Raw genomic sequence first — 14,000 nt, forward strand, 5'->3', positions numbered from 1 at the left:
TAGATATCTGCTCTGAACATTACCCCATCAGTGCCGCCCACTTCTACCTCTCTGTACCCCTCTTTAGACCATCTTAAGGGAGAATAGGGTGAAGGCCAAGCTCTGTGTGTCCACACCTTGCATACTGATTATAGGCCCCACATGTCTTTCATAATATACTGGAAAAGTGGCTCAACCATCAAGACTCAGGCATTAGTGGACACAGGGGCGGAGGCCACCCTAATTTATGGGAACCCTACTAAATTCAGAAATGGAATTCCAATAACTATCTCGGGGCTGGGAGGACACAAAGTAAGGACAAGTGTCATTGTGTATGAAAATTGGAACTTTCCCCAAAAGGGAATATAAGGTTGTAATCGTGCCCATTCCTGAATATATCATAGGGATTGATATATTAAAGGGAATGACCTTACATTTACCTGATGGACAATATCAATTTGCTATAAGGAATTTGCAAATAGCTGTAGTGGTTGGAAAATTGTCAATGCTTCCAGTCTGTTCCTGTTCCCTCAAAGATTGGTAGTCAAAAGCAATATAGGATACCAGGAGGGACAGAAGAGATTACTCAAACTGTAAAGGAATATGTGCAAGCTGGGGTGTTAATTCCTACGACTACTGCTTAGAATAATCCAGTTTGGCCGGTGAGAAAATCTGACGGGTCCTGGAGGATGACAGTGGACTATAGACAATTGAATAAAGTCACCCCTCCCTTATATGCAGCTGTCCCGGATACTATTACTTTAATAGAAGCTGTGCAGTCATATCCCAGTTCCTGGCATGCAGTAATAGATCTAGCTAATGCACTTTTTACTATTCTTAGAGAACTTAAGCAGTGGGACTAATCTGCATTTACCTAGCAGGGTAGACAGTATACCTTTACCAGACTTCCCCAAGGTTATTTACATAGCCCCACTATTTGTCATCGGATAGTGGCTGAGCACTTGGATGAACTTAATTGGTCTGATGTGAAATTAACCCATTATGTTGATGACATTATGATACAAACCACTACTGCTTAGATGCTGAACAACGACTGGTGCAGCTTATAGAACATATGAAAGGGAAAGGATGGGAAATTAATCCTGAAAAAATACAAGGACCTGCCCAGAGTGTAAAGTTTTTAGGGATAATTTGAAATAAAGGCCACAGAGAAATATTACCGAAGGCCAGACCGAAAATATTGGACTTTTCTCCTCCCCGGGATAAGAAAGAAACACAAAAATTTATAGGCTTATTTGGATTTTGGAGGAATCATATTCCCCATTTAGGCCAGATCTTTCAGCCTTTGTACAAGGTCACCAGAAAGAAATATGAATTTGAATGGGGGGACAAGGAGATACAGGCCTTTGAGGAGGCTAAAGCTGCTATCCAGGCTGCCTTAGATTTATGGCTTGTAAAGGAGGGACCTGTAGAATTACAGGTATCTATTTTAAATGGATATGCAGATTGGAGTTTATGGCAAAAACAGCAGGGGAAGAATGTTCCCCTAGGATTTTGGTCCCGGAAATTGCCCCCTGCAGGACAAAATTATACTCCTTTTGCACAAAGGTTATTAGCAGCATATTGGGCATTGGTGGAAACTGAGCATTTAACTTTAAATCATGAAGTAATTTTAAGGCCAGCTATACCCATAATGAGCTGAATTTTGGGGACATCTGCCTCCCACAAAATTGGACATGCTCAAGAATCTTCTATAATTAAATGGAAGTGTTATTTACCAAATAGAGTAAAAACTGGGAGGCAGGGAGTGTCAGCTCTGCATGAGAAGATTTTAGAACTTCCAAACCGGCAGGAATGTGTGGAAACACCCAGAATATATGAGCAGTCCCCAGTATCTTGGAATCAAGGTTATGATTCCTTAACCAGAGAGCAAAAAGACCATGCCTGGTTTACTGATGGTTCGGCCAAGTCCATAGGCTCCAAAAGATATTGGAAAGCAATAGCATATAATCCAGTAAAAAATACTGTTCTAGAGGCTACAGAAGGCCAAAGTAGCCAGTGGGCTGAAATGATGGCTGCTTATCAAGCAATACAGAGTGAAAAAGGAAATCAGTGATTTGTTTACTGACTTATGGGCCGTGGCCAATGGGCTAGTGGTCTGGATGCCCATGTGGAAAGAACATGACTGGAAGATAAGAGATAAGGAGGTCTGGGGCAAGAAATTGTGGTTACAAATATGGGATTGGTGTCAGAATACTAATGTGTCTGTGTTTCATGTAAATGCTCATGTAAAGATGGATTCCGTGGAAGGTGAGCATAACGCACGAGCAGATGAACTATCCAAAATACAAGGAAAGGCCCTGCAAGTGATTCCCACTAAGGATGATGACCTAATGTTAGGAAAATGGATCCACACCACTGCAGGACATGTGGGCGCACTTGCTTCTTACAGGTGGGCATTAGATAGGTGAATCAATCTTCCTCTTCACTTATTTAAACAAATATCTCAAGAGTGTTCCCAGTGTCAGCTCTTTAGTCAGCGCCCTTTACCCAGGAGGGTGACTGGGGAACTGGCTCGGGGTACCCTGCCTGCTCAAATCTGGCAAATTGATTATATAGGCCCATTGCCTATGAATCAAGGGTGCCAATATGCCTGTACTTGTGTGAATACCTACTCTGGGATACTTACTGCTTGTCCATATAAGAAAGCTACGCAAAAGAACACTTGTAAAACCTTAGACATTGCTTCATTATATTATGGCTTGACTCTCTCAGACTCATGTGTGTGAATAGAATGCATTTCCCATCAGTTCTTGGGAGAGTTCCCGGGAGAGCAGGGAGCAGGGCTGGGCCCCCTCACTGCCATCTCTGCTGGGGTCTCTGCCTGGATTCTCTGCCCCAAGGGATCGCCTCATTGTATGAAGGCCCAAGGCCCTGTCCACTGCCTTCAGGACCAAGGGCCCACACACGGTTTCACTGCTACTTGAGACTTTCTGGTCAGCCTTCCTCGCTGGAAAGAAGAGGGGATCGGCTCAGCTCTGAGACTCAGATCACTGATGGCTTCAGGCCTCACAATGTTCCCAGATTCTCTCCTTTACTCTCATTATCCCTATCCCAGGAGTGAGCTTGAAAGAAGCATAAACAACTGCTAAGATTGAATTTCTTTCATTGAAGTTTCTTGTGTCAGAATATTCTCACATGAAATAAAGGTGTCAGAGTCTGCACAGGGAAGTCTATAAAATGCAATTTTACTTTTCAGGGCAGGTGAGACTTGGGCAGTCGGGGAAATGAGCTCTCCCCTAAATGTGGGGGCTTGAACTCAGATTAATAGAATCCTGGGGATTCTCAGAGTCAGGCATTTTATTGTACATTTCAGGAATGGGGCCAACCTGGGTAAAGGCCTGGAGTCAGGAGATGAAACATCCTTTGTTATGGAGAGTAAGACAGCTGTTTAGTTTGGATTATAGAACAAAGGCCTGCATTGTGTAAGTAATCTGGATGATGAGCTAGATGGTAAAGGCTTTAAAGGACAGAGTGGTTTGTGTTTTATCTTAAAAAGAGAAAGAGAACATTGGCGTTTCCTCATTCCGTTTGTCAGTAAACATTGATTAAACACCTTCCGTGTGCCAGTCACTGTTCAGGGGAGTCCTTAGGTCAGATCTCTGCTCCAGTGAAAGGTCCAGAGACTCTCAGGGCTTGACCCTCAATCTCATTTGGAAGATAGAACCTTTCCGAGGCTTGGGCCCGGGGCCTGCCCTGTTATGTGTTGTTCCAGTCAAAAAGAAGTCTTTAAAAATTGCCTCAGAAGGAAGAAGGACTGAGGAAGATAAAGGGAAAAAGCAAGAATGAGGAAGCAGGAATCAGAAGTCTACAGGTGCCAGCCCAAGAAGAGTATGAAATGGGGATCCAAACTGGTTTCAGCAACTGATCATTCACTCCCTGTCCCAGCATCCCATGACCTAGAACTACACAGTCCCAAGGCTGATACTGTTTTGCAGAGCAAAGAAGCTTCCTTACCTAGAAATGTCTATTCAAGAGACAGTGTGTGTGTGTTTATAACTGTCCCCTGTATTCACTGGGATTGACATCTCACACGTGACACCCGCAGTCAGGGAAGGGTGATCTTACCCGACATTCTCTGTACTGTGTGTAGTTCTTCACAGAATTTATTCCATTGACTTTTTGGTCATGTTTCCCACATCGAGAATCCTGTGCAGGGCATGGGATCCAGCCTCCCTGTCTGTATCCCCAGGACAAAGCGTCCCCACCAGTGTCAGAGCCAGGTCCAGTACTGGCAAGTGGAGAACCCGGTACCAGTAGGAACCAGCACAGCTGTTGTGTCCTGCTTTCTAGAGCCCCCACACGGGGGTGATTAAAATATACCTTCCTAGAGTAGACTTGATGAGGGGGACTCCCAAGGATGGTGGGAAAATGGAGTCCGTTTATTTCAAGGGATTTCCCCTTTTTATAATGTAACAAAAGCAACTCTGAGCCTGTGGGATCAGATAAGCGACTTGCTGTGTAGTTTGCCCCCTGGTATCTCTCTGCTTCAATCACATCACAGGTTGTCACCACCCCCTGACTCCTCAGGAAGGCTGAGATCCCTTAGGGGAGGTGGGAGCCGAACCAGACATTGTCAGCAGGTTCCCTCTGGGCTGAAGTTTCCCCACTGACTGTGACCCTCTACAGACAGTCACCCAAACTCCTGGTCACTGAAACAGGCTTATGTTTGATTCAAGAGAGATCTTTGTCTCCTTTGTTTCACTTATCTATGGCTGCTTCTATAAGATCTTTGCCATAATCTGTAGGTACTTTAACATAAGCCTTTCAGGTGCAAGTTTAGAACAGCTTGAACACAGTAACTAATGCAACAGCCAGGTCCTATTGGTTGTTGCTGCTCAGTGCATTTCTCAGGACTTTTTTCCACTTTTGTGTCCGATCTGCCCCCCAAACTCTCACCCGCGGCTCTAAGAAGATGTAGCACGTTCAGCACTCTCTGCCATCTTGACAAACCAGTCAGTCTAACTGACCAATAGGAAACCCACTGCTCACTGAGGAGGCTCTTTGCCTGAATAAATAAAGACTTCCTTGGGAGAATGGGTCCTACTGATTCTGACCAGTGCTGGAAGCAGAACGAACATTCTCATGGCCTAGAACCTGGAGACCAGAGCTATATGTTACCTGTTATTTTCCCCCATGAGCCTTTCTAGCCCTCAGGGATCCCATCCTGGAACAAAAGCACACAAGTATAGCATTAATTTGCCTTGGATTAGGCATTGAGGGGGCCTGTTGTCTCTGATAATATTAGTCCCACTGTATTTCTCTTCATTATTTCAGGTAAAGTAATTTTGTTGTACTTGGATCACTGTGTGCCATGATCTCTGGCCAATCTGGAAATCCCTGGAAGAATGAAAGGTGGGTTCTGATAGTAGGGGTTAGGGCTGGATGAGCTATTCCATTTCAAAGTGGTAAAATCTCATCCCCTGTCATTCACTAAATTTGTTATGTATGAAAACCTGAGTAAACTTTCATTTCTTAATTGTTTTCTCTGAAAAAAATCAGATCAAGTGATGCTGAGTCATTATCCTTTTCAATGCAGTAACTGCTTCCTTCATTTGTTCATCAAGCCACTATTCCAGCCTCTCTCTGCAAAGAGAGGCTTTTTTTTTTTTTTTTTTTTTTTTTTTTTTGGAGAGGGCAAGATAGCAATCTTCCTGGTAGAAGGTGGGCCCACATATGAAAATATGCTCCAAGTCATTATTAATCAGAGCAATGCAAATTAAGACAACTTTGAGATACCACTACACACCTGTCAGATTGGCTAGAAAGACAGGGAGAGACAATGCAGAATGTTGGAGGGGATGTGGGAAAACAGGGACACTGATACATTGTTGGTGGAATTGTGAACGAATCCAACCATTCTGGAGAGCAATCTGGAATTATGCTCAAAAAGTTATCAAACTGTGCATACCTTTGATCCAGCAGTGTTTCTACTGGGCTTATATTCGAAAGAGATACTGAAGAAGGGAAAGGGACCTGTATGTGCCAAAATGTTTGTAGCAGCCCTGTTTGTAGTGGCTAGAAACTGGAAAATGAATGGATGCCCATCAATTGGAGAAATGTTGAGAAAATTGTGGTATATGAATATTATGGAATATTGTTGTTCTGTAAGGAATGACCAGCAGGATGAATACAGAGAGGACTGGCGAGACTTACATGAACTGATGCTGAGTGAAATGAGCAGAACCAGGAGATCATTATATACCTCAACAACGATACTGTATTAGGATATATTCTGATGGAAGTTGATCTCTTTAATAAAGAGAGCTAATTCCGTTTAAATTGATCAAGAATGGACAGAAGCAGCTACTCCCAAAGAAAGAACACTGGAAATGAATATAAACTGCTTGCATTTTTGTTTTTCTTCCCGGGTTATTTATACCTTCTGAATCCAATTCTCCCTGTGCAACAAGAGAACTGTACGGTTCTGCACACATACATTGTATCTAGGATATACTGTAACCTATTCAACATGTAAAGGACTGCTTGTCATCTGGGGGAGGGGGTGGAGGGAAGGAGGGGAAAAATTGGAAAAGAAGTGAGTGCAAGGGATAATGTTGTAAAAAATTATCCTGGCATGGATTCTGTCAATAAAAAGTTATTAAAAAAAAAAAGAAAAGAAAATATTAATGGCATTAGTGCAAATAGAGCCTGGTTGAGAATTTCATATCTAGTAGCAGGGAAATTGTAGATGTGCTTTCACTTTATTATTTGATGGCCTAATTTCTATTGAATGATAAAATTATCTTTGTTTTTCAAATACAAATTGTAATTTTTGAAAGGTTCATTGTACTATGTTGTATTAATTTGCATAATAAACGTTGATGGACTAAAAAAAAAAAAAAGGCAGGCCCATAAAATTTAAGGGAACTTCATGGTATTACATATCATTATTTTCCCTTGGAAAGGAGCATATCCCCTAGTTATTTGTACTTTGATATGAAGACCAAATTGTTATCCCCATCCCCTCATCTACTTGTGATTCTGGTGAAAGGGAAATCTCCTTTTTTATTTATCTTATTTTATTTAGTTTTTAACTTTTATTTTATTTATCTTTATTTTATTCTTTATTTTGTTTAGAGATAACATTGCAAATAAGTACAGTTGCTTAAATTTCTAGGGTTTTCAACCCCAAGTCTGGGGTTACACATGAGTGGCTGTGGGTCTGGGACAGATTTTCCTCTCCCTAGCAGTGTGATGGCCGTGTTAGCCCCCTGGATACCTTAGAATCAGCCAGAGTCAGAATAAGCAAAAGTCCTTAGTCTTTATTCTTGCTCTTTAGAGGTAGGATTGAATTAGATGGAAGCAGAATCTCTACAATCTCCTCCTCCCTTGTCTGTGACTCTGGCTAGTCTTACTCCATCCCCTAGTCCCTCCTACAACCCTCTGTATACACCAGTCATCGAGCCAGCACAGGATAGTGGGAAGGGCCATTCCCCAAGCACATGCTAATAGAGTATTGTCCAATCAGTTGTTAGCCTCAAGTGCTCACCTGTCCTGACCTCAGTGCATCGACTCAAGAGGTTCAGCCCTCTCCCTACCAGCAGCCTAAAGGCAGAGGATGCCGCAGATGCTTATTGTCTGTAGGGTGATAGAAGGGTCCCACTGGGTTCCAGTTCTCCAAACCAAACCTTCCCAGGGCAGTTCCGTTGCTTCAGCTTGGGGGGAACAGCCGCTTTCTCAGAGGCAGCAGGACAGAGAAATCCTTGCTGTTTGCTCACAGAGGCCTTAGGCGGGCGCAGCCCGCTACAGCTCCAGCCGTACTTCCTTATGGAAGCCCATCCAGCCTGACATTTGTAGCTTTACAAGCTTCTGTCCTTAGCTAGTACTTGGACATGTGATCTGGGACATTTCGGGAGAAAACATCGAATGGAGGAACCGTTTCTGATCCGCTAGAAGTGATTCACTCTACAAGGGAAGTCCTGCATTTGTGCCTTCTCCTTCCAAGGGCAGCGATATAGGAAAACCCTTTTTCCAGTATTAGAGGAAACAAGGTCAGATTTAAAGAAAAAAAAAAAAAAAAAAAAGCTTGGGCTCGTCCTACACTCTCCAGAGGTATTTTCCTTGTCTTGTGGAGAATTCTTAAGATGAAGCGGCCGTCAGGCATGTCCCGGTGTGTGTTTAATTAGTGCTCGGACTAGGAAATAAACCACTCTGGAGGATCCGCCTTTTAGTGTGTGTGTGTGTGTGTGTGTGTGTGTGTGTGTGTGTGTGTGTCTATGTATATGTATTTACATTCAGCATCATAATAAGCAACAAAGACAGGACAAAAATGGCATCTCCATTATGGGTTCATTGTTTCTCTGATGTGCTGACACTGTTTCTTGTCCCAGAAGAAGCTTAAACATGGAGCCCCAGTGACCTAATATTGTGCTTGAGAATCAGGAACATGCAGACATTCCCCTTTGTGTTCCCCGAGATCTCAGCCAGTCCTTTTCACTGGAAAGGAGAAACAACAGGCTCATCTAACAGACTTTCCATGGGCTTCGTGGCTCAGAGGGCCTGGGTGGGAGAGAGAACTGAATTAAGGGTAGAATAGAATTACAAAAACCCATTGGAGGATGATCATCATTGCTAAATGCTGAGAAGGAAAATCAGGTCCTCCTCTGACCACATCCTCCTGCTGCTCAGTAAGTGTCAGCAGTCTTCTCCTGCCTGAGAATCAATTACAAATGCATTTATCTTCATTTAATGTTTTCCATCTGACTCTGAGGTAGCTCGATGGCACAGGGAGAGAATATTGGGCTTCGAAGAGGTTGAATCTGGCCTCAAAAATGTACTAACTTATTTATCATTTAACCCTCTTTGCCTCAGAAAAATGAACTGCCAAGAAAACCTGCAAGTGAAGTCCATCCTGAGGCCTTTCTTGATGTTTCCCATCCATTGCCTCCCACACCCGTAACCCTGCCCCAGAAAGTACCGCGTGCTCACTTTTATTAGGACTTAGGAGCCACAACGTTTATTTCTGACAAGAAAAGGATCCTTTTTTTTTTTTAATTTTTTTTAATTTTAATATCTTTTTATTGATAGAACGCATGCCAGGGTAATTTTTTACAGCATTATCCCTTGCATTCATTTTTGTTCCGATTTTTCCCCTCCCTCCCTCCACCCCTTCCCCCAGATGGCAAGCAGTCCTTTACATGTTGAATGGGTTACAGTATATCCTGGATACAATATATTTGTGCAGAACTGAACAGTTCTCTTGTTGCACAGGGAGAATTGAATTCAGAAGGTATAAATAACCCGGGAAGAAAAACAAAAATGCCAGCAGTTTATATTCATTTCCAGTGTTCTTTCTCTGGGTGTAGCTGCTTCTGTCCATCTTTGATCAATTAAGGCTCTCTTTATCGAAGAGATCCACTTCCATCAGAATACATCCTCAAACAGTATCGTTGTTGAGGTATATAATGATCTCCTGGTTCTGCTCATTTCACTCAGCATCAGTTCATGTAAGTCTCGCCAGTCCTCTCTGTATTCATCCTGCTGGTCATTCCTTACAGAACAATAATATTCCATAACATTCATATACCACAATTTACTCAACCATTCTCCAATTGATGGGCATCCATTCATTTTCCAGCTTCTAGCCACTACAAAGAACCAGGATTCCCCTGTCTGCAGCAGGCAGAACGAGAGCCCATTTCTGGGACTGTCACAGATCCTTATGGCCTGACTATTGTCCCAGTGAGCCAGAAAGCCAGAGACATAAACTTAATGCTGAGCTACTTTCCCTTTGTGGAAGTCACTGAGGTCCCCAAGAAGCAGCTTTCCCTTATATTTGCTGTAACAAGGGGACGTGACTGCTCTTTCCCACAGACTTCGAAGTGCATCCACTCCAGCCCATGACTGTGCCCCCCGAGATCTGCCAGCTTGTGCCGGGCCTGAGCTGTTTCACCTCCGGGATGGAGGAAATTGTGGGAACTTGAGCCTCAAACTAGATTCTTGACAAACACACCCAGTTCTCTGTTGTTTCTTATCTTGAGAGGGGAGCCCTTATAACCTGATGATCTAAACGGGAGAGATCACCTTGGCTCCTGACGTCCAGTAGAAAGGGGGTTCTGAGCCCTGAATGAGATAGTGGGAATGTGAGGCTTTTCTATCTTAATGGGTCTTCTGAAAAGTCTCTTCGCCCCCGGGGTGTAAAGGAGCCCCTGGATTTTAAATGTAGTTTAAGTGAAATGAATAATATGTACTTTTCTCTGATTTATTGATATGTGAGGGCTAAAGGCAGCTCTCTGGGACTACATGCTATAGGGAAGAGGCTAAGTTTCATGGGGAGAACTTTGTCATTGGGAGCGAATCACAGCAAACCAGATCTAGCGAAACGGATATCAATACTAATTGACATATTGACATATAATTGGTGGTGCAATGAATGGAGCCTGGACCTGGATTCAGGAGGATCTGAGTTTAAAGAATGCTTCAGACAGTTAGTAGAGGTGAAGCCCTCACCATGTCACTTACTCTATGTCTAAGTTTATTTATCTATTAAATGGGTATAATTCCTTTATGAATCCCCATGACTATATTAATGATATCAATGATACTAGTTAATAGCTACTAGCTCCCACCAAAATTATAATGAAAAAAAGGAAATAAAATTTTAATGTACTCTGCAAACTTTAAGACAATCAACAAATACTAGCTTTATTGTAATAATAATAGAAAAGATAATTTTTTTTGCATTTCTCTTTAAATTAGGAGAACCTATGGTACACAGACTGTTTCTTATTTTCCATTCCTTTCCCCAGCATTCAGCATTTTGTTTTTTAGCTGAGATTTCTGAAAGCAGATAAAAGCATAATATTTTACTTTCTTTTCCTTTTTCTGTCTAGCTTTCCTTTCACATTACGATTATTCTTGAAACATGTTTAGCATTATTGCTCATGTATAACCTAAATCAAATTACTTGCCTTCTCCATGGGGGGGCGGGGACGAGAAGAGGGAGAGGGAGAGTTTCAAATTTAATAAAAAAAAAAAAGCATTAAAATTCTTTTTATCTTTAATTAGAAAAATGGTTTTTTAAACATAGATATAACAGGAATGGTTTTTACTGTTATTTTTTCACTATAGATTGAGTGGCGAGAGGAGAGCCTGGAGGCGGGGGATCAGACAGGGGCTGTTGCAATCGCCCAGAGTAGAAGTGAATGATGGCCCAGGCTTCTGGTCCCTGTTTCTGAGCTAGTTACGCTCCCATCAGAGCCTCCCCCTGAGCCCTCTTTGCCCAGAGCCTCATTTCTAGAAACTGTCAGAGCCTCCAGGGCATGTCAGGATGGGAAATGGGGACAAGGACAGACCGAATGCTCTTCCCCACAGGCTTCAGACAAGGGCAGGATCCCCCAGGGACTGACAAAGCCCATTGACCAGGAGCCAGGCTCGAACAGACTTTTCCCGGGTCCCAGGCCAGGATCTGTCCAGTCTGAGCCAGACCCCTCCCTGCCCCCTGGAGTTCTCCCCTTTCCAGCAGAGGTGGCAGTGGGGCAGGTCCAGGAGCAGCATCAGGGAGGCACCTCCCAGGTCTCCAGGCTGGGAGCTCGGGCCCTCTCTGCCTCCTCCCCAGGGCTGGGAGCTCCCTCAGGGTTAAGGGGAATCTAGTCCTGGGGGAGAGAGAGAAACTGCCTTCATTTGTCCAGAACCGGCTGCACCATCATCCTGAGGCACTAGATGTGACCTTGCCTTTGGTCCTGAGTCTCCCCCTGGGGACAGAACAGAGGGGGCCCCTCCCCCAGAGCCAGGCTCAGCCAGGGGGACTCCCTGGGGCTCCCGGGGTCCCTGAGGGGAGGCTCCTCCCACACCTGGGGCTCTTTTGCATCTGGAGCCCCAAGGGAGCCGCAGGGAGCCCTGCCCAGGACATAAAAGCTTCCTCCCTCCTTCCTGCCCCTCAGGGCTCTGGCTGCTCTGCTCAGTCTCTGAGGGCCAGGATGAGCTCCCCATGGCAGCTGCTCTGGCTCCTGGTGCTCTGGGCTCAGGGTAAGGCCCAGGAGGGCAGGGAAGGGGTGGGAAGGTCCCAGGTTTTCAGGGATACAAAACTTGATGATCTCTTAATTCAGTGGGAGAGCAATCTTAGACCTCAAGGAGGTAGATGAAGGCTGAGAACCATGAGAACTCTGTTTAAAACCCTTGTGAGGCTTGTGGGAAAGATGTTTTATTTTTCCTCAGATTGATAGCAAAAAAACCAGCTTATTCATCACCTGGAATTTCCATGGTCTCCACAAAATTGTCTCATTCATATTTTTAAAAATAGACGTTCACACACTTCTTTCTCGATCTAATTCTTGGTTCTCTTTAGATTCCCGAGGAGCCATTGTGCTGACCCAGTCTCCAGCCTCTTTGTCCGCATCTCCAGGAGAGACAGTCACCATCAGCTGCAAGGCCAGTGAGAGTGTATATAGTTACTTGCACTGGTACCAGCAGAAACCCGGCCAAGCCCCCAGGCTCCTCATCTATGGTGCTAACAGGCTGGCATCCGGGGTCCCTGCCCGGTTCAGTGGCAGTGGGTATGGTACAGATTTCAGACTCACCATCAGCAGCCTGGAGCCTGAGGACGCTGCACATTATTACTGTCAGCAGAGTGATAGCTCCCCTCTCCCACGGTGCTTCAGGCCCGAACAAAAACCTCCCCCGTGCATCCAGGGGACTCAGCTCAGAGCAGCAGGTGCCTCCTCGGGGTCCCCAGGGCAGAGCAGCCCCTGCTCTCTGGGCAGGCTCACACCTCCCAGGGCTTCCCCTTTCTGGTCCCCCGGGTCCCCTCCTTTCTAACTTGTGATCACAAGCCCTGTCTGCACAGCCAAGGCAGAGGGGAGGCAGCACAGCCCCTGGGAAACTGAGAGAAAGTCCCTACAGGGAAATGCTGACATTTCAGGTCCCCTTGATATCTTTGCCCCAAAGTAATGAGTTTCTTTCTCTGGTTGGGAGCCCGTTGAGCAGATTTTGCCCCCATTCTCTGTAGCAATGGCAGGTATATCTTGTCTGTTCTTCAGCCATGTCTGAGTCTCTGTGACCCTACTCAGAATTTTCTTATCACAGACACTGGTGCTTTGCCATTTCCTCCTCCAGCTTATTTCAGACAAACAAATGGAGGCAAACAGGAGTGAGTGACTTGTTCAGAGCCACATGGATAGTAAGTGTCCAAGGTTAGATTAAACTCAGAAACGCGAGTCTTGGGGATTCCAGGCCCAGCGCTCCATCCTCTCACTGCCCCATGGAGCTGCCATGATAGAAACCAGATTCTATACAGATAGAGAGCAGACTCTAAATCCTGAGGAGACTAAAAACAGGCAGTCCCCAGGTGAATCCCCAAAGGAGGAGATCGTCTGTTCCTCAGCACAGATGAACCTCATAGAAGTGATTAAAAAGGCTCTCACAAGGGAGCTAGAAGAAAAATGGGGAAAGCAGAGTGAGGCTTGGGAAGGGGAGAGGGAGGCTTGGCAAAAGAGCCTGGAGAAAGTTAAAGAGAGAGTGGATAAAGAAGTAAAATCCTTGAAAAATAGGATTAGTGAACTGGAAACAGAAAACAGCTCTCTAAAAAACAAAATTGGAGAAATGGAAAAAAATTCCACAGAACAAAAGAACTCAATTGGACAATTAGAGAAAGATTTTAAAAAAGTGAGTGAAGAGAATACTTCACTGAAAATCAGAATTGAACAAGTGGAATTGAATGACTCGAGGAGACAAGAAGAATCAGTCAAGCAAATCCAAAAAAATCAAACAATGGAGAAAAATGTGAAATACCTTCTGGGGAAGACAACAGACCTGGAAAACAGATCCAGGAGAGACAATCTGAGAATCATTGGACTCCCAGAAAAACATGATGAAAAAAAGAGCCTGGACACTGTCTTCCAGGAAATTATCAAAGAGAACTGCCCAGAAGTCATAGGAACAGAGGAAAAAATAAACATTGAAAGGATTCATCGATCACCCACTGAAAGGGATCCTAAAATCAAAACACCAAGGAATATAGTGGCCAAATGCCAGAACCCTCAGATGAAAGAAAAAATATT

General features: G+C 44.2%; 1 gene segment (V, D, J or C); it reads left to right on the forward strand.

The window, feature by feature from the left end:
- The first annotated feature begins 11,902 nt into the window (after nt 1-11,902).
- Nucleotides 11,903-12,759, forward strand: LOC127543352 (immunoglobulin kappa variable 3-11-like). The segment is given in 2 exon segments: nt 11,903-11,970; nt 12,290-12,759. Coding segments are annotated over 2 exon segments (519 nt in total).
- The last annotated feature ends 1,241 nt before the right edge of the window (nt 12,760-14,000 follow it).

Source organism: Antechinus flavipes, unplaced genomic scaffold, assembly GCF_016432865.1.
Source record: "Antechinus flavipes isolate AdamAnt ecotype Samford, QLD, Australia unplaced genomic scaffold, AdamAnt_v2 unplaced_scaffold65, whole genome shotgun sequence".
In the NCBI taxonomy this organism is placed as follows: Eukaryota; Metazoa; Chordata; class Mammalia; order Dasyuromorphia; family Dasyuridae; genus Antechinus; species Antechinus flavipes.